Consider the following 25,638-nt stretch of genomic DNA (forward strand, 5'->3'; position numbering starts at 1 on the left):
CTGTATTGGTTTGTGTGCATTATCTTAGCACAGCTCTACTTCAAATAATGTTTTCTTAAGGATTTATTCCCAAATTTTTATAATTAAATAATTGACATGTAAGTTGAAATTGGTTCATAACACTGGCACCTGATTTTTGAGGTTTTTTTTTGTGTTTGTTTGTTTGTTTTTGTTTTGTTACCCGTCAGTAGTCTATTAATATAAATTAGGTAAAAACAATAAAAGGAAAGTAATATTCTTTTATTGCTTGAAAAAATAGTAATATGGATATAGATTGATAATGGTATTAATTTCAAATAAGTATAGCAACCCATTGCAGTTTTTAAAAAATCACAATATTATTTATCTAACATAGTATTGTGTTTCCACCATTTTCTTTCTTTTTTTTTTAAAATATATTTTATTGATTTTTCTTACAGAGAGGAAGGGAGAGAGATAGAGAGCTAGAAACATCGATGAGAGAGAAACATCGACTAGCTGCCTCTTGCACACCCCCTACCAGGGATGTGCCCACAACCAAGGTACATGCCCTTGACAGGAATCGAACCTGGAACCTTTCAGTCCGCAGACTGACGCTCTACCGCTGAGCCAAACCGGTTTTGGCCACCAAACATTTCTTGTTATAAAAAGACCATCAGTTCTTTTCTGAGTTGAGGCTTTGACTCCTTTATTATTTAATTTCCCAACTAAGGATGGGTTTGGGCTATGTATCCAGTCAATTGTTGAGTCATTGGTGATATTCTTATCCAAAGATACTTGAGCCTCTACATCACATAAGCATCACCTTAACAATAATAATTCATAACTTATTTTGTTTTGCCAACTGTAAAAGTTTTATAATACTGTTTATTAAATAAATAGATTTTACCTTTTTTCCCCTTTATTTTCTCTCTTAAAAATTTTAGATAACCTTATGTTCTTTTCATCTCTTTTCTAGGGTTTCTTAGGCCTATTTTTAGGAGTAAGCAAACTATTAATCCCTGCTAAATATTTCCTAAAGAATGAATGAAAAGTGTATTATACCACGAAGTAGTACAGCAAAGATAAGCCATTGTTTCAACAAAGCTTAAGAGTTATCAGAGAAATAAGCCAATTTTGGAGAAAGGTAAATATCACATGATCTCATATCCTATCTAATGAAGAAGGAATATGCTAATTGACGGCCAGGCCCTCAAAGATGGCAGTGCCCAGTACCAGGGTGGCAGGCGCACAGCGTGCCTGCCTCCGGAATCTCTCAGCTGCCCAGGGCAGGCCTGTGGCACAGGCAAACCTTGGATGGCAGCTGCACAGCCACCCAGAGCCAGCCCAAGGTGCAGGCAAACCTTGGATGGCAGCTGCACAGCCACCCAGAGCCAGCCCAAGGTGCAGGCAAGCCATGGATGGCAGCTGCACAGCCGCCCAGAGCCAGCCCAAGGTGCAGGCAAACCTTGGATGGCAGCTGCACAGCCACCCAGAGCCAGCCCAAGGTGCAGGCAAGCCATGGATGGCAGCTGCACAGCCGCCAAGGGCCACCAGAGGCTCAGGTAAACGGCAGGCCAAGGCGCTGCTGGCAGTGGCAGCAGCAGAGGTGTAATGGGGGTGTCGCCTTCCCCTGATTGCCGGGTTACCTCCCGCCCCTGAGGGCTCCCGGAGTGTGAGAGGGGGGCAGGCGGGGCTGAGGGACCCCCCTCGAGTGCATGAATTTTCTTGAACTGGGCCTCTAGGGTGGAATATAATGAACAACATAAACTAAAAATAGATCCAGAGACAGAAGCATCGAACAGACCATCCAACCTTTGGGGGAGGGAAGGAGAGGAGGTAGAGGGAAAGGGGAGAAGACCATGAAAGATCAACCAAAGGACTTGCATGCATGCATATACTAAGCGTAACCCATGAACACAGCCAGTAGGGGGGGTGAAGGCATGTGCTGGGGCGGGGGATGGGGGGAGATGGGAGGTGGGAATGAGCAGGGAGAGATCAATGGAGGAAAAAGAATTTATAATACTTTAAACAGAATTTTTAAAAAGAGGTTATAAGAACTGCATCAATTTCCTCACTTCCCGTATTTACCCCACTAGTGTCTGAATTTCTCATATCACTCCAGAAATGACCTAATAAGGTTATCTTAACTCATACTATAGCCAGATGTAATCAAAACTTCATTTCTACCTTATGTGACTTGATGGTGATATTAACAATTTTTTTTTTTTTTTAACAACTCTTTAGAAGCTTTCTTCTTAAGACTCAGACCTTTCTCTGGGTTGTCTGTCTCAGTCCTTTGCCTCTCTCCTCCCCACCCCCCCACGCGCCCCCCCCCCCCCCACACTTAACATGAGATCTATCCTCAATAAAATGTTAAGCCCTAACTAGTCTGGCTCAGTGGATAGAGCATTGGCCTGTGGACTGAAGGGCCCAGTTCAGTTCTGGTCAAGGGCATGTATGTACCTTGGCTGTGGACACATCCCCAGTAGGAGGTGTGTAGGAGGCAGCTGATCGACGTTTCTCTCCCATTGATGTTTCTAACCCTCTCCTTTCCTCTCTGTAAGAAATCAATATAATATATTAAAAAACAAAATGTTAAGTATACACTACATTATTGTTGTCAATAGTTACAATGTTGTACAGATCTCTAGAACTTATCTGGTTTAATGAAAATTTTATGCCTATTGATTTTTTTTGAGGGGGAGAGGGAGAAACATCAATGTGAGCAACACATCAGCTACTTCCTGCACAAGTTATTTTATTTACTTATTTAATCATCACCCAAGGACATATGGAAGTTTTGAAGCAGAGTATTTTTTAAAATACATTTTATTGATTTTGTACAGAGAGGAAGGGAGAGAGAGAGAGAGTTTGAAACATCGATGAGAGAGAGTCATTGATCACCTGCCTCTTGCACACCCCCTACTGGGATTATGCCCGCAACCAAGGTACATGCCCTTGTCTGGAATCGAACCCGGGACCCTTCAGTCCCCAAGCCGACGCTCTATCCATTGAGCCAAACCGGTTTTGGCTAAAGCAGAGTATTTTTTAAAAACATATATTTTCTTGATTTTTCAAAGAGGTAGGGTGAAGATGTTAGAAACATCAATGAGAGACAATGATTCAGCTGCCTCCTGCACAACTCCTACTGGGGGATGTGCCCGCAACCAAGGTACATGCCCTTGACTGGAATCAAACCTGGGACCATTCAGTCTGCAGGCCGACGCTCTATCCACTAAACCAAACTGGTTAGGGCAAAAGCAGAGTATTTTTGAGATTTGACTAGGCTTTAAGTTAATGAAAGTAGAACAATACAAAAAATGATTGTTTCAGAGAAAATGCTTTATGCAAGATATAGGCTGTGGTAACAAACTCATTCTAAATGAAAACTAATGAGAGAGAAACACTGATTAGTTGCCTCCCATATGCAACCTAGGTATGTGCCCTGACTGGGAATGGAACCCATGACTTCCTGGTTCTCAACCACCAAGCCACACTGGGCAGGCTTCACTTTTTTCTTTTTCTTTTTTTTTTAAGTGTGAATTTTCGATTGTTGAGTAACCATCTTCAACTATTTGTCTTAATTGGCAATGATGAACAATTTCATTAGGCTTTCTCCTCCCAAGCACAGACACATGATGATGGATCTCACTCTTCTCTCCCTCAAACCCCACTGTGCTGCGGGAGTGAGCATCTGGAAGAGGTCAGGTGGTGAAAAGCATTGTTCTGTGGCCGAGGCCCAGACCCAGTGCTTGCTGGAGGAACAGGAAGACGGCCCGAAAGCCAGGCTGAGGGAAGCACGCATTGCCAGCACCCGTGGAGGTGCACAGGTAGCACACCCTCAGCTGGTGTGAAGTGTGAGACTGTTAGGATGAGGCTTTCCCCTGAACTCCCAAGTTCAAGTCCCATCTCCAAATTCTCCTGGATAAGCAACAACTCTATATAAAACCGTAGTTAATATTCTATGTTTCCTGAGAGAAGTTGCAAATAGGAAGCTCCAGAAAAAAAGAATGACAGATCAGACGAGGGAACAGAAGCCACATGTACTGCTTTGTCTCTGATTTTGCTGGACATGGCCGGTTGGTACATCATACAGACTCAGAGATTTCACGCACTGTGGCAGAACTGTCATACTGAGCTGATTGGGGCACTTCTCTGTAGACCGCGGCATTTGACATTACTCTTTGTCCACTTGGCTTCTAAGGCTTCCAAACAATCATGTTTGAACCTTAAAAAAAAAAACTTGTTGCTTTAATTATATTTCGCTTGTGTGTTCAAGTTCAGAGCAGCTTCATGCAGGTGCTGTCAATAAAACCTCATGGCTGTGGCTGGGTTTTCCTTGTGCAAACCCCTATGCTCCCCAGAGCAGGCTGCTGATTCTGCCGAGACACCTGCTGTTTTCTCATCTCTGTCCCCGTCCTTCGTGTGCATTGTCACTGGGAAGCAATTCCTGGGAGAAACGCTCTCCAATATGCCTGGTGATGTTGCTGCCTTTTTAAAAAGGGCTCAGGTTCTGAATTGTGACCATGGTCAGCATTTTTCGTTATGGCCTTGATGTGGCTGGTGCACAGTGAACAGAATTGAGCTAGACTTATTTAACAGCCGTGATAGGAATGTGATTGGATGAGATTTTAATTACCTGCACTTAACAACAGAGCAGGGTAATATTTAGAATTTTAGAAGCAAACAACAAAGCATTGTTTACAGAATGCTTCCAGAGAGAAATGATAGAAAAGCCGATTGAAAGCACCACGCCTTGTGTCAAATCAGTTTTCCAAACAAGTGTTCGAAGATTAAAAGCTGGTGTTTGGCAGGTAGAATGACGGAATCAGCACACATCTTCTCACGTTTTCCTGTTTCCCCCTCTAAGAATTGGGGAAAGAGGTCTGGTACATCAACTTAGAAACTGTGTACAAGGGTCTCTACTTATTGGTTAATCCTTCCTGTTCAACAACGGGAAATTTCCTGAGGTCCTGTACCAAGCAGTTGAGTTACATATTGAGGTTGATGTCTGCCCTCCAGAAGTTAATTATTTGCACAGGTATGTAATCTATAACCTTGTTTCAGAAATCATTAAGTAAAAATTCAAGGAGGAATATGATGAAGGGCCTGAATGTGGCAGATGGGTGAGGTGGGCAGATGACAAACACAAGGGAACTTGAAGATTGATGAGCTCTGCAGAGCCCCCAAAGTACTTGGGGAAAGGAGCAACATTTCTTATAGGCCATATGCCCCAGGCAGAGCACACCCTAGGAGTAAAAAAAGCAGCATGAGCAATGGTGTGAGCGTGGGAAGGAGGCTGGGGCCCAGTGAGGGTCCAGACCTGAGTTTATGGAGATGGCCCAGCAACAGCTGGGAGAATAGTCCAGGAGCAGAGAGAGATGCTTGAGTGACATACTTAGGAAGCATTAGATATTGTTGAGCAAGATAGTAACATAAAAAAAACAACAATCTGGCAATGGTGACTATATCCCAGATTAATCTACATTTTCTATAGTGCTTGTACCTTTCAACATGTTACACAGCGTATACTTTTATTATACTTCTTGTTTTTTTAAAATGTATTTTTATTGATTTCAGATAGGAAGGGAAAGGAAGAGAGAGATAGAAACATCAATGATAAGAGAGTATCATTGATTGGCTGCCTCCTGCTCACTCCCTACCAATCGAACTCACAACCTGGGCATGTTCCCTTGACCGGAATCAAACCCAGGACCCTTCTGTCCACAGGCAGACACTCTATCCACTGAGTCAAAGCAGCTAGAGCTAATACTTTTTGTTTACTACTTGCTAGAATGTTAGTTCCCCAAGAGGGTCAGGGTCTGCATTACTAGAACAGTGCCTGGCACATAGTAGGTGCTCAACAAATATTTACTGAATAATTATTATTTTTCAAATTTATCTCAATACCAAAAATGTTTAAAATGTCAAGTCCTTAAAAGTGAGATATTTAAAAGTAACTGAATTTCTTTCTGTTGAAACTCATCTGCCTGATTTTTCTTTTACAGGCCCTGACAGAGAGAAGAATGGTTGGGTTGGGAAAATGCTATTTACAACAGCATTGGGAAGAATCATTTTACATTGAAAGGGAAGTGGGAAACCATACCGGGGGTGGGAATAAGCAGGAGTTGGAAAAGGCCACATAGTGTTGGCTTCTATTCAGGAACCACTAATGATTTTTCCCCTAAATAAAATTTCAGGGCAGAATGGCCGCTCAGCACATTGAATTTAGGTGCAAACACTGGTTTATTCAACACAGTGTAACAAAGCCACCACAACATCAGAAAAATTGGCTGAATACTGCTGGCAAGTTTTAAAAATATGTGTATTTTTATTTATTTCAGAGAGAGAGAAGGAAAAAGAGGGAGAGAGAGAAACATCAATGATGAGAGAGAATCATTGATTGGCTACCTCCTGCATAGCCACAACCAGGCCATGTGCCCTTGACTGGAATTGAACTTTGGACCCTTGAGTCCAGAGGCCAATGCTCTATCCACTGAGCCAAAACCGTCAGGGCTCCAAGACAGATTTTCATTTTTTAAAAAAAACCATAACTGACATATCAAGAGAGAAAATAGTCCAACAGTTCCCTCTGCTGGATGCTTGTGGGTGTTTTTTGTTTGTTTGTTTTTGGTGGGGTTTTTTGGTAATTTTTCAAATTTATTGATTTTAGAGAGGAAGGGGGAAAGAGAAGACCACCAACTTTTTGTTCCACTTATTTATGCATTCAGTGTTTGTTTTTAAAAAATACATTTTATTGATTTTCTTATAGGGAGGGAGAGGGAGAGAGAGCTAGAAATATCGATGAGAGAGAAACATCAATCAGTTGCCTCCTATACGCCCCCTACTGGGGATGTGCCTGCAACCAATGTACATGCCCTTGACTGGAATCAAACCTAGGACCCTTCAGTCAGCAGGTCGACGCTCTATCCACTGAGCCAAACCAGGTAGGGCATTTATGCATTTATTATTTTGATTTGTGTATGTGCTCTGAACAGGCTGAACCTGCAACCTTGGCATATTTGGACGATATTCTAACCCAACTGAGCTATCCAGCCAGGGCCTATTTTGGAGGATTTCTCAATTTCTTTAAAAAAATATATTTTTTATTAATTTCAGAGATTAAGGGAGAGGGAGAGCAAGACAGAGACATCAGTGATGAGAGAGAATAATTGATGGGCCGCCTCCTGCACGCCTTCCGCTGGGAAACTGAGCCCATAACCCAGGAATGTGCCCTTGCAGGAATGGAACCTAGGCCCCTTCACTCTATCCACTGAGCCGAACCAGCTAGGGCCCTCTGCTGGATGTTTTAATAGAAAGCTAGACATATTGATGTCTTGCAAAATGGAATGCACTGAATGGTGGTCTCTCTAGGGAGAAGTGGGCATGGCAGGAAGGAAGAGCTGAGGGAATGTTTAATGTCTGTAGTTTTTTAATTTATTGTGGTGATAACAGGTTCATCATTTGTATAATTTTTAATTTTTTTAAACAAGAGCCCTGACCTGTATGGCTGTTTGTTGAGCATCAAAAGGTTGCTGGTTTGATTCCTAGTCCGGGTACATATTCAGGTTGTGGGTTCTATCCCAGTTGGGAGGCAACTGATTGATGCTTCTCTCTCACATGGATGTTCCTCTCTCTCTTTTTCTCTCTCCCCTCCTTCATCTCTAAAATCAGTAAAAAATATTTTTTTAAATAGCTTTTAGCCGAAACCGGTTTGGTTCAGTGGATAGAACATCAGCCTGCGGACTGAAAGGTCCCAGGTTCAATTCTGGTCAAGGGCATGTACTTTGGTTGCGGGCACATCCCAAGTAGGGGGTGTGCAAGAGGCAACTGATCGATGATTCTCTCTAATCATTGATGTTTCTAACTCTCTATCTGTCTCTCTTCCTCTCTGTAAAAAATCAATAAAATATATTAAAAAAAATAGCTTTTAAACAAGATGCAAAATGTCATATACAACATTATGTTAATTTAGTTAAAATTATATCTATATGTATATGTTTAGGTAGAATCACAGCAGAAGTCAATCGTCTTTCATTTTGGCTGTAAGGATTATAATACTTATTGTCTTTATGTTCTTTTGTGTTTATCTGACACCACACACAGTTATTGTATTATTGACTATATTCCCTATGCTGCACTTTACACCCCCATGACTACTGTGTAACTACCAGTATGTACTGCTTAATCCCTTTGTCAACCACCAGTCTGTTCTCTATTTCTATGAGTTGGTTTATGTTTTGTTCATTGACTTTGTTTTTTATATAAGTAAAATCATATGGTATTTGTCTTTGACTTAATCCACTGAACACAATACCCTCTATGTTATTGCAAATGGTAAAAAAAAATTTTATGGTCAAGTAATATTCCATTATATATATGCACCACTTCTTTATCCATTCATTTATTGATGGGCACTTAGGTTGCATTTATATCTTGGCTATTGTAAATAATACTGCAATGAACATAGGGATGCAACTGTCTTTTCAAATGAGTGTTTTGGGTTTCTTCAGATAAATACCCAGAAGTGGAATTGCTGGGTCCCTCTTTGACTCTGTTTTATAGGCTATTTTGTGTGGTATAAATATTGCTATCCCAGCTTTTTTTGTTTGTTTGCATGAAATATCTGGTATGATCTGAAGCTGGTTGTCGGGTATTTGTTCTGGACCCTCTTAGGAGGGACTTAGATGCAGGCCAAGGTCAGTTGCTGCCTGTGCCTTGCCTGGGGCCACTTAATATGACCTACAAAGTGGTTTGCAGATGGTTGCCATTTGTGCTGGGCCAGGGAGAGGCTAAACTGGGAATTGAGGCCAGCTACTATTGCTGGGCTTGGGGCTGTTTAACAAGAGGTATGGGGCACACTGAGGCCAGATGCTGCTTATATAGGGTTTGTGAATCTTTGAGAGATTTTAGGAAAAGTCCGCAGTGAGCAAAGACAGGCCATTTGTATGGAAAAACTACTGGCTGGCCCACACTTTATACACCATTATCCTGTATTTGCCTATTTACGTTTACCAGAGAGTTTTGTATTTTTGTATGCTTTCATGTTGATAAAATCTCTTCATTTCAATTTATAGGACTCCCTTTAGCATTTCTTGAAAGGCACACATCTAGTAATGATGAGCTTCCTTAGCTTTTCATCTGGAAAAGTATTTCTTCATTTGTGAATTATAGTTTAGCTGGAGAGTATTGTCAGGTGTTTTTTCTTCTTCTTAGAACTTCGTATATATTATCCCACTCCCTTCTGGCCTCTATGGTTTTTGCTGAGAGATCTGATTATTTTATGGAAGCTCATTTGTAAGCGATAAGTCACTCTCCTTTTGCTACTTCAAGATTCTGACTTCTGAAAGTTTCTGGATTTCTCATAAAAGCATTTTGGCCTCTATATTATTGTTAAGTTGGTGTCTCTGTGGGGAAAGAGCGTAGGAACTTCCTACCCCACTATCTGGTTGTCACCTTCCCTTAATATTTTAAAAAATATATATATATTATTTTTATAGAGGAAGGGAGAGGGATAGAGTTAGAAACATCGATCAGCTGCCTCCTGCACACAACTACTGTGGATGTGCCCGCAACCAAGGCACATGCCCTAGACCTGAATCAAACCTGGGACCCTTTGGTCTGCAGGCCGATGCTCTATCCACAGAGCCAAAGCAGTCATGACCCCTTAGTATTTTAACAAGGGAAACAGGACCAGGCTAAGTACTATGAAGTAGGGTATAGCCTTTATTATAAGGCCTTACAGATGAGAAAGCCAATGCACGCAGAGAGGTGACAAAGCCAATTAGCAGATATATAGGATCGTGTGTAAAAAGTGACTGCTGTGTAGTAGGCACTTACTTAAAACTGGAAACTAATTTTATTATTTCTTTGATACTAACATTCGAGGTGGGGAAATTATTGGAGATTATCGTGTTGTGCCCAATGTAACCACAAGGATCCTTCTAAGTAAAAGAGGTCATGAGCCAAACAATGTGGCTTCTATAAACCGAGAAGGTGTAGGAAACTGATGCTCTCCTGGAGCCTCCACAGGGAACGCAGACCTGCTAACACTTAGAACAGTGAGACCTATTTCTGGGCTTCTGACTTCTAGAATTGTAAGGAATTTGTGTTGTTTTAAGCCACTAAGTTTGTGGTAATTTGTTATAGCAGAAACAGGAAACTAATACAGAAATCTGAGTTAAAAAAACTAAAAAGACATGTCATGAAATTACTTAGGAAATATTTTATTGTATAAAATATACATTTGTTTTATATGATGAAAAGCATAGCAAAACCAATCTTTTGCTAATCCATTTTTTTCTGTAAAGAGTTAAGATTTATTTTCTAATACATCAGATAATACAACTTTTATACAGTTAACAGTTATGTTGGTAATAAGTGTCTTGGGACATAAGGTATAAAAATTAAAACAGATCAGAAAAGCGCAGGCGGAAGACCACTGCCAAAGAGCAATCTCCAAGAACTCGGTATTTTCCATGGCAAGGCAGATGCTGTGGGGTCGTCACTCTGTAACCGAAGAACAAAGTTTTAATCCTTCATCTTTACCAACAAATTACCTTTTAACATGTAAGTATCACATGTTAATCCCTAGTTTTTTGTTTCCTTCCTTTTGATTACAACACTTCTAGCTCCATTTTATTGTAAGGAAAAACAAAGCAATAAATTTCTGTCTTGATGTCAACTTAAGTTTCCTCAAGTTTCAAATCATAAAAATATGCCAGAAAGGCTGCGTATAGATTCCACCAAGTAAAATCAAGTTCAAAAGAAATAGGTATTAAAAAAAAAAAATCAGCCGAAACCGGTTTGGCTCAGTGGTAGAGCGTCGGTCTGTGGACTGAAAGGTCCCGGGTTCGATTCCGGTCAGGGGCATGTACGTTGGTTGTGGGCACATCTCCAGTGGGGGGTGTGCAGGAGGCAGCTGGTCGGTGTTTCTCTCTCATCGACGTTTCTAGCTCTCTATCTCTCCCTTCCTCTCTGTAAAAAAACAAACAATAAAAATATATTAAAAAAAATCAGTGCTATCAATATATCAATTTTTTAGCAAAATCATAAATTAAAAAGACAGTTACCTACCCTATAAAACAGCCTTATGGGATTTAAAGGCTGATTTCTCTGAGTGTGATGTTCTTATTTCATAATAGAGAAAAGTATTTTAATTATAATGTGTATTCAATAGCTACAATATTGCTCATATAACAATACCTTTTGTTTTCTAAAAAAGGAATCCTGAATTCCAAAAAGAACTTGTTTATTTTCATAAGAAGCTTTTTGGTATAAATGTAATATGAACAATGAATATAATGAAGTACTTAAGATATTCATTTTTTGGAGAATCAGCCTTAATGAAACATCTGTAAACAGCAGGTTGGTTAACTGCCAACCTTTAAAAAGTTCAGTTAAAATAAACTTTACGTAGAAACACGTTTATATTCAACATTAACTTTTACTTATTTGGTCTACTTATACAGTATTTATATAAAATACAAGTTTATTAATATATAACCAGAGAAATCAGAGGCTCAAGCTATAGGAAAAACTTACATGTGGTTTGATTATCTGAAGCCATTCATTAAGATATTCAACAAGACCTAATGCATCTGGAATATTATCTCCTTCTGAAACAAATTTTAGCAGAACAGCCATTGGGATTTCTTTAGAACAGCTACAACAAATTAAAAAAAAAAATTTAAGTATTCTGATAAAAGACGCTGATTTCAGCTAAGAACTTTGAGCATGTAATATAGCTAAGATAATCTAGGTTTTGGGCAAGGAGAAGATACCCGGATGAAATCACTTACCTATCTCCTGTTACGCAGCTACATTCTTCTGTTTGTGCGGATAGGACTTAGAGCCACCCACGTAAGCCCACCTAGGCATATGCAAGTTTGTGCCTCACACCAAGGAGTGAAAAACCACTCCTCTAAGCTTGGTTATAGAACATGAGGTATGTTCTGATCTACTCCTAAAACCTACTGTAGAAACAGCTATTTTTCAGAAGCACCACAGCAGAGACTGAAAGATTTTAACATCTTTAAAAAAAAATAAAATAAAATAAAAAAATATCTATATCTATATCTATATCTATATATATATAAGTGATTTTTCATAGAGAGGAAGAGAGAGGGATAGAGAATTAGAAACATCAATGAGAGAGAATCATCGATTAGCTGCCTCTTGCACACCCCCTACTGGGGATGTGCCTGCAACCAAGTTACATGCCCTCAACTGGAATTGAACCCGGGACCCTTCAGTCTGCAGGCCGATGCTCTATCCACTGAGCCAAACCGGTCCCGGCAACATCTTATTATTCAAAAGCAGCTAAAGAAAACTGTGGAACAAAATAAGGAGGTAGGGGCCGTGAAACCTTACTATTACTTCTTACATTTATTGAGTGATTATTATGTGCTAAGTAATGTCTGCATATTTTATTACTTAATCCCTACCACAATCATTGAGAGAGTTATAATTATACAGATTTCATAAATCAATCAGTTTGGAATAATGGGAACAAGGACAGAGTACCTGGATTCAACTTCTAGCTCTGCCACTTACCAGATTATGTCGGGCAAGTTACTTAATCAAGGCTTTCGTGTTCCTCTTCTGTAAAAGAGGGATCATAACAGAACTGACCTCATAGGGTTGTTGTGATGTTAAAAGGCAGCAGTGATGGCAAAGTGCTTAAAACAGTGCCCATACTTAATGTTAGCAATTAATTATGAGGTAACTTAGGTTCACAGGAATTTTAATATAGTTAACAGGTTCAAAGTTCTGTATGTAGGAAGTGGCGGAGGTGGCACTTGAAGCGAGGTCTTTCTGACTCCAAACATAAGTTGTCTAATTGCTATGTTATACAATAAATGCCTCAAACTAGTAACAAGATGGAGATCTTACCAATGCAAAAAGCTTCCTGTTTGCCAACAAAAGAAAAATTAATTTCTAACACTCTAAAACCAAGCACCATGAGAAAAACTGTACCAAAACTTGAGAGCACATGACTGACAGAGCTTCAGATTTAAGATGTGGAGGAGAATTTGACGTTTCAGTTCAAAGGTCTCAGCTGTACAGGGAGAGCCTATCACAGCATTTCAGCTTAAAAATTAGAAGCTGGAAGTTGTTAGCACTAATTGTACCATCTCAGTACACAGTTCTGAAATATCTTAGGGACTCTCTGGCTTTGTATGGAAGAACTGTGAGCAGTGTTGGCTCAGAAGATTTTAGTTCCTGAATACTCAGGTCATGATAGCCTTAGAATGGCTCATGCTGAGAGAAAGCCAGCCACCCTGGTGTGCCTTCATTTTAAAGGCTCTAGCTTAACAAGTGCTGGGGTATGGTCTTAAACCTACAGTGCCCCACACTACTACTTTGTAATAAAAATCTATATATATAAAAGTGAGGACATTACTACTGACTTTACAGAAATAAAATAGGAATTATTATTTAATGCAACAGGTTTTCTGTTTAAAATGATGAGTGTTCTGAAAGTGATGATGGGATCACAACACTGTGAATGTATTTAATGCCACTTAATTGTACACTTAAAAATGGTTAATGCGCCGAAACCGGTTTGGCTCAGTGGTAGAGCGTCGGCCTGCGGACTGAAAGGTCCCGGTTTTGATTCCGGTCAAGGGCATGTACATTGGTTGCGGGGACATCCCCGGTTGGGGGGTACGCAGGAGGCAGCTGGTCGATATTTCTCTCTCATCGATGTTTCTAGCTCTCTATCCCTCTCTCTTCCTCTCTATGAAAAATCATATATATATATATATATATATATATATATATATATATATGTAAAATGGTTGTTATGTATATTTTACCACAATTAAAAAAAAAAAGATTATTGCTGAAACCAGTTTGGCTCAGAGGATAGAGCGTCGGCCTGCGGACTGAAAGGTCCCGGTTTTGATTCCGGTCAAGGGTATGTACACTGGTTGCGGGCACATCCCCAGTAGGGGGTGTGCAGGAGGCAACTGATCGATGATTCTCTCTCATCGATGTTCCTAACTATCTTTCTCTCTTCCTCTCTGTAAAATATCAATAAAATGTATTAAGAAAAATATTATAGCCCAGTTGGCATGGCTCAGTGGTAGAGCATTGACCTGTGAACCAGGAGATCATGGTTCGATTCCCAGGCAGGGCACGTGCCCAGGTTGTGGGCTTGATTCCCAGTGTGAGGTGAGCAAGAGGCAGCCAATCAATAATTCTCTCTCATCACTGATGTTTCTCTCCCTCTCCTTTCCTCTCTGAAATCAATAAATATAAACAAATAAAAACAAAAACATAAACAAACCCAAACCAAAACATTAAAAAAAAGAAAAAAGAAAAAATATTATAGAGGTTGCACTGAATAAGTATCAGGATCCCTAACATGCCACACATAATAAAGTGCTAAATAAGGCTTTTCAGGACCTATTCTCCTATAATCAAATTTCAATCTTTCCCCTGAATGTAATTTCCATTTTATAAATATACTAGAGGCCTGATGCATGAAATCCATGCACCGAGGGGGTGGGGAAAGGTGGCTTGTCCTTCAGGCTGGCCTGTGCTCTCTTGCAGTCCCAGTCCAGGACCCCTCAGGGAATGTCCGCCTGCCAGCTTAGGCCCGGTCAAGGGGGTTGGGGGATTTCCCCTCCCTATCCTCCGATTCCTTTCAGGGATCGGGCCTAAGCCAGCAGTCAGACATCCCTCTCACAATCCAGGGCTCTCACAGTCTGGAATCCTCACTCCTTACCACCCACCTGCAGTGGAGGAAGGAGGGGCTCCCGTCACCACCTCTGGGCTTGCCAGCGGTAAGCCTGGCTTCTGGATTTGCATATTACTCTTTTATTATATAGGATTTTCAACGTTTCAATAAGCAATCCAACAATTCTCCAAATTATCTTACTTTCATTTTTAAATTAAGCAGGGAACAAATGAACAAAGCGGCAAACAAACTCACCTTTCATCATAGAGTGTTTTTGTGATACCTCCTCCAGGTATACGGATGCAATACTCAGAATCACTTATTTCAGGAATGCATGGGCTTTTTTCCATTTCTGCCCAGTTAAGGCTTTTTATTTTATTTTGAACACTTTTTTGCAGGGAAGGTGTAAGTAGATACCTAAAGGGAGTACTAGAAACCATTACATAATTAACTTTCTAAAAATTCACCAATATAAACATGAAGGCAAAAATCAGTTTTTTTAGAAAAAATTATCTTACATTCTCTATACCATTGCACAAGGCAAACCTAAGTTGTAGTAATCTTTGGAAGAATAACATGTAAAAAATATTGCTCTGACTTGCTATTTACAGAGAGATGGTAAAAAGATAGGAATATTTAAACTAAGGTAAGACCATCATGAAGATAAATTTAGTTTTCACAGCTATGCTTCCTTATGGCCATGAGGCCTATTGTGAGATTCCTAGAAATTAGTTCCAGTTTTGAAAGGTTACTCTTGGTTGATACTTTTCATCATGCTTTTATAGGTGCATAAATGATCATGTAATAAAATAGGTTATATTGCTATTTCTTGGATACTTTGTCTTATATTAAATCTAGGTACCCTTTCTCCTCTCTGTGATATTTCTCCCGCTTAGCTCTGTGATGTTGCATGCACAGTACCACACAATCAAAGCACAGTTCCAGAACCATCTGTGTGTGTGTGTGTGTGTGTGTGTGTACACATATATATATTTTTTACTGTCCTAAGTTGTTCCTTAGGTAAGAATTTTACAAACATTACTTCTATCAGCAGTAATGGTGGAGCCGGAGAGTATTGCGCCTTCTCCAGGCTGCACAGCAACCACCACCAATAGTGTGGTGGGACTTGTGGCCCTTCCCAAAGCCACAGTGTTTGCGGCCGGCAGATGTCAGCCCTCGCATCTCCCTGTGCTTGTGGACTGGTTTGGTGATCCAACGGGTGTCAGGATTTCTTATGGAAAGGATCAATGAGGATAACCTCAGAGAATTTGTACGTGGAATCTTCACCCACCCAGTAAGAATTCAGGACTCTGAGAGTCCTACAGTGGCGTCCAGCTCGCTCCTTGGCAACAGACTTAAGACTTTGAGCAAACTTTAGCTGGTCAATTCTGTGATGGAGAGGCTTGCCGTAGGTCGCACCCTTAGGAACAGGCGTTTATGGCCACCACAGCACAAAGAAATCTGATATATTGCATAACCCTGCTTGACCTTGTAGCTCAGCCTGTGCACTTTGTCGAGCTGGGTGGGCATGGGGCTCTGTGGAGTGCAGAGCTGGTGGTACTGCCAGCAGCGCACCCTGAGAAAGAAGCCATTGCACTAGACTGCTCCTTCCTCCATAGCTCCTGGATGGATTTGTAAGCGCCCATCTTGGTTTGCCTGATGGCTGCGGCCAGATGGAAAAACCAGAACCATCTGTATATTTACACCAAAGCTTTCCTTGTGCCCCCAACTAAGGAACTGAAAGAGTCTACCTAATTGTACTCCCTCCTATCTCTTGACTTTCTTTTACCTTCTTTATAAATTTCAGAGAGAGGTAAAGATAATACATGGCTTGTAAAACTTATTTTAACTTTTTAATAGATAAATCATCATAATATTGCATAATCTTTACAAAAATATTTTTTCAAAGGCAAAAACATACCTGCGAAGCTGTAGATCATTACGGTGATATGAATGACTGCTTGAAAGAACAATAACTTTGGCAAGGTTACTACTTTTCACCCATGAAAGCAGTTTTTCACAGAATGGCTTTGATTTATACTTTGTAAATGTTGGGGGGGGGAAAAAAGAAAATCTATAAGTTATGTCCTACAGTATAAAAGGATTCTCTATAATATTTCATCAACTTTATCTCATGATATATAACATAAATACACTAAAATTAGAATTGTTTTAAAATCCACTTATAGTCCTTAAACTGAAGATGAAAAATGAAGAGCAATGAATTACATATTATATCTTTACAATCTATATACTACCAGCCTAAGCAACCGAACGACCAGTAGCTATGACAAGCATTGACCACCAAGGGACAGACACTTTAGCGCACAGGATTGGGTTCCCTCCTATCTCAATCAGGCTTGCGAGGATTGGGCTGAAACAGACTATCCCACTGAGGGGTCCTGGATTGCAAGAGGGTGCAGGTCAGGCCGAAGGACCCCACCAGTGCACGAATCTGTGTACTGGGCCTCTAGTTTAGAAATAAATTGTGAGGAATCTAGATTTTTTAAAAAATTCTATTTTGACTAACAAAGGAAAATTTCCAAATACTCCAATTAAGTAATCCATTATTACTTAAAAAAGGTCTGACCTGGCCGAGGCTGGTTTGGCTCAGTGGATAGAGCGTCGGCCTGCGGACTGAGGGTCCTGGGTTCGATTCCGGTCAAGGGCATGTAACTCGGTTGCAGGCACATCCCCACTGGGGGGGTGTGCAGGAGGCAGCTGATCAATGATTCTCCCATCGATGTTTCTAACTCTCTATCCCTCTCTCTTCCTCTCTGTAAAAAAAAAAAAAAAAAGTCTGACCTGTATTTAATCATGATGAAGCAATTAGATGACTCCATTATGCCAAACATCTGGTTTTATTTTCTCAAAGGAGTCAATATTGTGAAGACCAGAAAGGAGGGCCAGTTCTACAGTGAAGGATTCCAACTAAAAATTCTTAATTCTTAATGATATTTAGTATTTTCTCATATTTTATTTTAATAAAATTTTAAAAGGCAAATATAATATGCTAACCTTAATAAAAATGGACCTTAACTGAAGAACCACCAGCTTCTTTGAAGGCAATGAATATACTGTAAAGATAAGAAGAAAATGAAATCATACAAAAGTTAAAATGAAGGAGTTATAGAAATAAAACTATTAGCCACCCAAGTACCTGTAAATAGACAAAAGGATAAAGAAGTTGTAGTACATATAAACAATGGAATATTATTCAGCCATAAAAAAGAATGAAATCTTACCATTTGCAACAGCATGGATGCACCTAGAGTAATATGTTAAGTGAAGGGATTAAGAACTTCAGATTGGTAGTCACAAAATAGTTCTGGAATGGAAAGCACACCCGAGGAAACAGTAAAAATAACGTAATAAATATTTGTCAGGTGGGTCCTTTAAATATTGGGGGAACTAATTTGTAAAGTATATGACTGATTAACCACTATGCTTTAATTAATACGAATATTGAACATAAACTGTAATTCGTGCATGGGTAGGGCCCCTAGTGGCTGCCAGTTGGACCTGTCCCCTGGTCAAACTCTTGGTGGAGGGGACAATGTTCCCGCAACCAAGGTACATGTCCTTGACCGGAATCGAACCTGGGACCTTTCAGTCCGCAGAACGCTCTATCCACTGAGCCAAACCGGCTTAAGCAATTCAATCTTTCCGAGCCTTACTGGTATCATATAATAATGTGAGAGGAGGATTGAAACTTAGATGAGATGGTACATATCGATACTAAACATACTGAGGACTGAGCCCAATGGAATACTCTTTTCTCCTTTCCTTGTATTACTGATGCTTACACATGCTAGTGAGAACAAAAAATAAAAATGGGGATAAAAGGAAAAAATAAAAACCACCAAAACACCCCAGGTTAAAAAAAACACAAAAATTTCAAATTCTATCTAAGGGCACAAGTACAATCACACTTCTCATAGGAGTTGCCATTTAGAAAAGGCTATGAGAATAGGACAATGTGACTGGGTCATCAATTCTGCACAAAGCTGGCATCAAGGAAATGTCTGCTACCAAACAATGTCTATGGCGTCTATTGCAAATGTAAAACAACTCTATCTTGCGGTAGAATAAAATACGCCGAAATCTTACATACCTTCAGCATTTATACTGAGTTCTGTTGAATTCTTTTCTGATGTTGCATATGGATTATTTCCAACCATCGGCACAAGACAATCGGTATAGAAGTAACCAATTTTACACATATTCAATGTAGAAATAACCAGATCTATTGCAAGCTGGCCAACATTTCCAACGGATACTGCCGGCTGAAATTAAAAAAAAAAAAAAAAAGACATCAACATTAGCAGGACATTTTTTATTTATAAAATATATAAATAAATTTAATTTAAACCCGGGACCTTTCAGTCCGCAGACCCACGCTCTATCCAGTGAGCCAAACCGGTTTCGGCTGTATCCACAATCTTCAAAACAGTTCATCTTTGGAAATTAAATGTGTCTTTATAATCACTCAAAGTGTGTGTATACATTTTTGGGGGGACACCTGATAGACACAAGCCCTCTCTTTCCCCCAGGGCCGGTGATACCCCCAAGTTGGGGTGGCGGCACCGCTGGCTCCTTCCGAAAGGCGGCCGGCCCCCCGTAGTCAGGCCGCGGAGAGGCCGGGGACTCACCATCAGGAGGGTGAAGCCCGCGAGGTCGCAGACCGACTCGCCGCAGGGAACAAACATGGTGGCAGTGGAGTGGCAGGACAGGGGTAAACCCTGGCCTTGGAGGAAAGAGGGAGGCGGGAAAGCAAAATTCACAAGCGCCCGCAGGGTCGGCAAACTCGCGTCCCTAGTGACGCATGCGCGGCGGGGCCTGGCGAGCGGGGTCCTTCGAATCCCTCAGCGCGGGGTCCTGAGGGGCCTGTCCAGCTACCTGCCGGTCCAGAGGGCAGAAAGGGCCCGCGAGGGAGAGAGGGGTGGCGGATAGCGGGTCCGGACAAGGTGTTGGGCGGTCCGGACAAGGTGTTCGCGCTGAGGTTGTGAGGTGGGAACCGTGAGGGAGAGGAAACGGCAGGTGGAAGCGATCCGGCAGAGCGGGGGACAGCCCTGCCGCCTGGCGGCCCGCGGCCGTTTCAAAACAACAGTTGGGCGCCACCGCCGCGGCGGCCTCGCCTCCTGCCCAGCCCCTCGCCTCCTGCCCAGCCCCTCGCCTGGCGCGGCGTAGCGTCTCCCCCGGGAGCTGCGCGAGGCGAGCGGTCGCGCCGGCTCCGTGCTCAGCCCGGACTAAGAAGGCTCCGTGGCGGGCCGGGGCGCGTCGCGTGGTGGGAGCCCCTGCAGTGAGGCGCCGGCCCCAGCATGTCGCTGCCTCCGGAGAAGGCCTCTGAGCTGAAGCAGCTCATCCACCAGCAGCTGAGCAAGGTGAGGGCCACGGCCTCCCCTGCCCGCCGTTTGGCCCCGAGTCTGGGTCCCCCCGAGTCTGGGTCCCCCCGAGTCTGGGTCCCCCCGGCCCGGCGCCTGTGGCTCCTGTTGGCGGGGGGACTCGAGCTGGGGCTGGGAGACGCAGAGCGCGGGATTCGCACAGCTTCGGTGTGAAGCGGGTTAACTTTCTGGCTCCGACAAAAAGTTCTAGTAAGAGTCCGAAGCCATAGGATTAGAGGACAGTTGTGAAAAGGTAACTTTATGGGAAGCCACATAGAGTATAGGTTGTTTTTGGAGAAGGGTTCCATTCAGACGTCAGGAAATGGAATTGCTTGAAGGAGGAAACTGGAGGTGTCGCTGGTGTTGAACCAAATCATCGATTCTTTAAAAAAAATATTTTATTGATTTTTTTTTTTTTTTTTTTTTTTTTTTTTTTTTTTTTTTTTACAGAGGAAGGGAGAGGAATAGAGAGTTAGAAACATCATGAGAGAGAAACATCGATCAGCCGCCTCCTGCACACCCCTTCTGGGGATGTGCCCGCAAACCCAGTTCATGCCCTTGAACAGAATCGAACCCCGGACCTTTCTGTGGGCAGGCCGACGCTCTATCCACTGAGCCAAACCGTTTTTGGCGAAATCATCGATTCTTAAGGCATGGGCGGGTTTGTAAGGACAGTGTTCGTGCTGTCTCGGAGGTGCTCAGTGGAATGCAATCAGCTGAAGTAACAAAGCTGCCGCTTATTGTGCACGCGTGTGCCTGGCTTTGTGCTGTAAGCATCTCCTGACCCCCCAGGGCACCCCTTTTCCCAGATTTATAGAGGGTTAGTAAGCTAACTGCAGGCCACATTTAGTAAGTTGAAACTGGCATTCAATGCTTTGCTGCCTCCAGGTCTGTGTTCTTTTCATTACACCATACATTTCTCTCAGAAGATTGTTTTGGTTGAGTATGTTATCTGTAGGGAAATAGTAAACAAAGGTAGTATATAGTAACCAGGAGGGATTATTTTCTAGAATTTGCATTAAAAATTTTGTCTTAAGTTATTATTTTTCCTTTTGCCAAGCTACTTTATTCTCATTGAATTCTGGTAAAAATTTTAGGTTTGCTATTAGCTGGCGAAGCCTTCCTGAATTGAGACTTATCTTTATTCTGCCATTATATTTTTGCTTTGTCAGTGTTTTAGAAATAAATTAACTAAGTGTCAATTGCCATTGATTTTTTTTCAGTGTTTAAAAGAAATTAACTAAGTAGCAATCTTCAACTGCTTTGTAAGGCTGTAAGTTGTAATGCGAGTTTTCTGTGTATAGATGGACGTGCATGGCAGAATAAGAGAAATCCTTGCTGAGACTATACGGGAAGAACTGGCTCCTGATCAACAACAGTTATCAACAGAAGATTTGATCAAAGCTCTTAGACGTCGGGGAATCATTGATGATGTGATGAAAGAACTTAATTTTGTTACTGTGAGTAATCTTTTAGGGGGAAAATTTGAGGGTATAAATTATGTTTGGGGGGCCTCTCTTTTTAGTAAAACCACTTTAAAATAAGATCATTTTTGTCCGGTAGTATCCTTGTTTCAAGTATAAGCTAATGTGCCCAGGCTGGTGTGTCTCAGTTGGTTGAGCATTGCCTCATTTATCAAAAGGTTGCCAGTTCAATTCCTGGTCAGGGCACGTACATACGTACCCAGATTTCGGGTTCAGTCTCTGGTTAGGATGTGTATGGGAGGCAACCAATCAATGTCTCTTTCTCTCTCCCTCGCCCTTCCTCTCTCTCTAACATCAATAAAAAAATATATATTTTAAAGTATAAGCTAATGTAACAAGTAGGATTATGTATCAATGAAATTGGAGTTATATACCATATTTCTCTCTACAATGTCAGAATTTTTTCCTTATTCTTTAGGTCTGTAACTTTAAGTATATATATTTTAATAACATTAGTTCATCATAACCTCTTTCTTTTTCACTAGCTTTGTTCTAGTATACTTTTTAAGATTAGGCTTATTTTTTAAATAAGCACTGTTTTGGGACAATATTCTCTGTGATTAAGAAATTAGCAATTTAAGAAAATAGTTGTCTACATAAGAACTTCCAAATTTTTTCATATAAATAGGTCAGTAGTGGGATGGTAGCCTTTCAGTGCATAAATTAGTAAGTAGGCCTTTTTTTGAAAATGAGGCAATAATGAGAAACTGTGACCTCAATACTGAGTAACATAATGTTAAAATTGGATGGACTTCATAATACACCAGGGAATAAGTATTTTAATACAGCATCCTTTTTTGCTTTTTGAGATTTGTAAACCCATTTGTTAAAAAAGTTGACCTAGTAACAGCTTTTGCTGTGTGAATTACTTCCTTATTAAAATCAGTTCATGGCAGAATCAAAAGCCAAATGTTATATGAGGTTTGGAGAAAGATTAACCTTGTTTAAGATATTAGGGATTTGTTTTTAGCATTCTGTGGACAGTTTAATTTCTTAATAGTAGACTTTAGGAATAACCAGTTGCATTGCCTTTTTTGAAGGCTTTTCATTATTTTAATTAAGGGGTCTTTTGAGGGGCTTTATCCTATTTTGTTGATTTACTTTCGTCTTAAGTTCCATTATTGACATTTTTCTTAACTATAATTTTGTTTTCTAATTTGTTCTGATTTTCTTTCTGCCTTTCTAGGATAATGTTGATCAAGAAATCCCTCATTCTCCAAAACAACCAGTTTGTTTTACTGATAGACAATCAACATTGTTAAAAAAAAGTATGTGTATTTTTTTTTTTTTTTTAACATTTAGTTATGGATAGTTCTGAGGATAGATGTGCTACAGTATTTGGTATTTGTTAGAAAACTTCTCAGCTTCCCCCCCCCCCCCCATGAAATACTTATATTTTTGTTAGTAATTATCCAAAAAAACTTAGATTCTGTTTGCCATGAAGTATGTCAGAAGATTTAATGTATAGCACAGTGGAAGCAAAAACACCTATTTCACATGTTTTAATGATACATTTTATAAAAATTGTATAGCCCTGCTTTTTTAATGGTAATGTAATTATTTCACAAGTGCACTTTGCTGAGTTGAGGTAATTGTCTGAGTTGGTTTGTGGAGGTGAAGGAATGTTGGATAAGCAATAACAGCAAAGGTATCCTAAACCTTGGCTCTGACTCCTTTCTAGCTGGGAGAAAGTAGCCAGAATGTAAACTCAGAAAAAGGTATCATACTATGGATCTTTGCTTCCCTGGGTGCAAATGGTCCTGGTATACAGTAAATGCATTATGTTTTTGCCCCCATCCACACCTCATGCTGTCTTTGGTTTTATTTCTGTCAAGTTATTATTTCCTGTTGTCTTGATCACATTTCTTAAGTTATTTGGCAGTTTCCTCATATATATTGCTACACTTTGCAGCTAATATTGATCCAACACGGAGGTATCTTTACCTTCAGGTTTTGGGTGGAAAAGCTTTCTTGGAACATCTGCAAGAACCTGAGCCTTTACCAGGACAAATTTGTTCAACTTTTACATTATGTTTGCATTTTCGAAACCAACGTTTTCGTTCTAAACCTGTCCCATGTGCCTGTGAACCAGATTTTCATGATGGCTTTTTACTTGAAGTACACAGAGAAAACTTAGGTAAGGAGCAATAATAATTTGTCTTTAATTGAGGAAATCTTTGTGAGGTTTTTATTGCAGAACAATAACTTGCTATAAGGAGAGATTTATAATGGATGACCCTTCCTCCTTAGACTTAAAAAAAAATTTCCCCTTCCATTGCTCTTTTCTATATAAACTACTTCTGACTATTTTCTTGCTTATTTTCTGCTAATTAATTTTCCCTGAAGATTATGTTTTGACTGTTTTAATGGTTGGTTGTTTAGTAATAAACATTTAAATACATATTAGGTGCATGATACTATGCTAGGCAAGTCCTAGAGATACATCCTTCTCACTTACAAAAAGTGACTACGTTTATGATATTATCTAACTTTAAAAAAATCAAATTTTAGATGTGAATCTGTAACTCATTTTTAGAACTATAAAATTATACTTGATTCCTATAATTGTTTTACACTGTTTCTTCCTATAAAGTTATTTTGTACATTTTGTCAGTATAGAAATTTTTATAATATATTTGTAAACTTAGCAAAATTGTAGAATTATACCTTCAGAATTTTAGATTACAGGATGGCTAATGCAGTACTAAAATGTATTATTTTTTTCCCCCTGGTGAAAATAAATGGCATAAATTGCTAGCTCCAAGGGGTTGGATCTTTCAGTTTTGGTTAGATAACACAGTGATTACTTCTGGAGATTAGGGAAAAGGTAATTTTGGGATTAATGTTGATATATTTGAATTATCTTAGTAACATATAGTGTAGGAAGTACTTTTTAAAAATATATATATTTTATTGATTTTTTTACAGAGAGGAAGAAAGAGGGATAGAGAGTTAGAAACATCTATGAGAGAGAATCATCGATCAGCTGCCTCCTGCATACCCCCTACTGGGGATGTGCCCACAACCACTGTACATGCCCTTGACCAGAATCAAACCCAGGACCCTTCAGTCCGCAGACCAACACTCTATCCACTGAGCCAAACCAGTTTTGGCAGGAAGTCCTTTTAATGAATAAACATCTCTTAGAGCAATGGTCGCAGATTCGAAAGGTCTTAAAAGTTGTGAGAAATAGGACTGTACTTTTATTCCCAGTCTGTTGCATGCTTTCTGAGTCATTACCAAATTATTCTACTTGGTTTTATATAAATTTATTAATACTTTTCAGTAAAAGTATTTTATGTTGGCCTATCTGAATATGTAATATGGTGTAATTTTATTTTGGTTTATGTTTCTAGGTGATGGAACTAGAATGGCTGATTCAACAACAATGTTATCAATAAGTGATCCAATTCATATGGTGCTAATCAAAACAGATATATTTGGTGAGACCACTTTAGTAGCATCCTATTTTCTCGAATGGCGATCAGTTTTGGGCTCAGAAAATGGAGTGACCAACCTTACTGTGGAACTTATGGGTGTAGGTATGATGATTAATATCATGTTATCTTTTTATAGCCCTAGTTTGTAAGTACATTTTATATTTTGAAAATGCCTTCATAAATCAAGAGGCAAACATGTAAAAAGAATTTCTTTAGAATTACAATTGGACTTTAGTGTTATAGTCTTGGGAAATGTCTTGAAAACTAGTGTGAGTGTAGAACTTCACAGTCATTTTGGCCTTGTCTTAAAGAAATTCTTTTCCCTGGGAAATGAATAAACAAATTTTGAGAATTTTTCACCCCAAATTCATTTGATTATATATAAGGCTATAAAGAAAATTAAGATTCTACACATATGCATACACATGCACGCATACACAAAATACCTCCATTCCTGCACATCACGGAATACAGTGCATCCACATTAGTACCAGTGGCTTTCTGCAGCAGCTTTCCTTTGGAATATGGAGTAGGTTTTCTTCTATCCCTTCACATGTGGAAAAGTGACATTCAGAGTTGCTAACCTGCTCACTGTCACTATCAATAAATAATTGAGGACAGAGATGGTGCCTACCTTATTCACCGTTGTCTCCTTGGATTCTCGCATACTACTTGATATGTAA

The 25,638-nt window shown here is 40.1% G+C and overlaps 2 protein-coding genes, 1 long non-coding RNA gene and 1 pseudogene across 14 annotated transcripts in view; 2 read left to right on the top strand and 2 right to left on the bottom strand.

The window, feature by feature from the left end:
• Positions 1-10,166: 10,166 nt before the first annotated feature.
• On the bottom strand, positions 10,167-19,480 carry PSMG2 (proteasome assembly chaperone 2). 2 transcript variants are annotated; one of them, XM_036419388.2, is made up of 7 exons: positions 19,300-19,480; positions 18,762-18,933; positions 17,666-17,724; positions 16,569-16,687; positions 14,903-15,076; positions 11,506-11,626; positions 10,167-10,470 (listed from the first exon to the last, which is right to left on the bottom strand). In XM_036419388.2, exons 1-7 carry the CDS (start codon positions 19,354-19,356, stop codon positions 10,378-10,380), a joined length of 795 nt encoding a protein of 264 aa, XP_036275281.1. In that variant the 5' UTR covers positions 19,357-19,480; the 3' UTR covers positions 10,167-10,377. The 2 variants fall into 2 exon arrangements, with proteins under 2 accessions (XP_036275281.1, XP_036275282.1); XM_036419389.2 differs by lacking the exon at positions 11,506-11,626.
• Positions 14,995-16,383, bottom strand: LOC118707802 (annotated as a pseudogene).
• On the top strand, positions 15,076-16,690 carry LOC123651575. Its single transcript, XR_006740371.1, has 2 exons — positions 15,076-15,604; positions 16,359-16,690. It is a non-coding gene; the product is annotated as an uncharacterized LOC123651575 (long non-coding RNA).
• Positions 19,481-19,819: 339 nt separating the features above from the next.
• Positions 19,820-25,638, top strand: part of LOC118708219 (centrosomal protein of 76 kDa) — a 132,899-nt gene continuing 127,080 nt past the window's right edge. For 9 of the 11 annotated variants that reach the window (XR_004984495.2, XM_036419337.2, XM_036419341.2 and 6 more), the window contains exons 1-5: positions 19,848-20,031; positions 21,336-21,491; positions 22,702-22,783; positions 23,428-23,652; positions 24,872-25,057. Coding sequence is in view for 10 of the 11 variants with exons in the window: in XM_036419337.2 (XP_036275230.1) it covers positions 19,969-20,031; positions 21,336-21,491; positions 22,702-22,783; positions 23,428-23,652; positions 24,872-25,057 (712 nt within the window). In the remaining variant the exon portion in view is untranslated. Of the gene's footprint in view, positions 20,032-21,335; positions 21,492-22,701; positions 22,784-23,427; positions 23,653-24,871; positions 25,058-25,638 lie in introns of all 11 variants that reach the window. The other 2 variants (XM_036419352.2, XM_036419343.2) reach the window with 2 other exon arrangements.

This window comes from Pipistrellus kuhlii, unplaced genomic scaffold (assembly GCF_014108245.1).
Source record: "Pipistrellus kuhlii isolate mPipKuh1 unplaced genomic scaffold, mPipKuh1.p scaffold_m20_p_6, whole genome shotgun sequence".
Lineage (NCBI taxonomy): Eukaryota > Metazoa > Chordata > Mammalia > Chiroptera > Vespertilionidae > Pipistrellus > Pipistrellus kuhlii.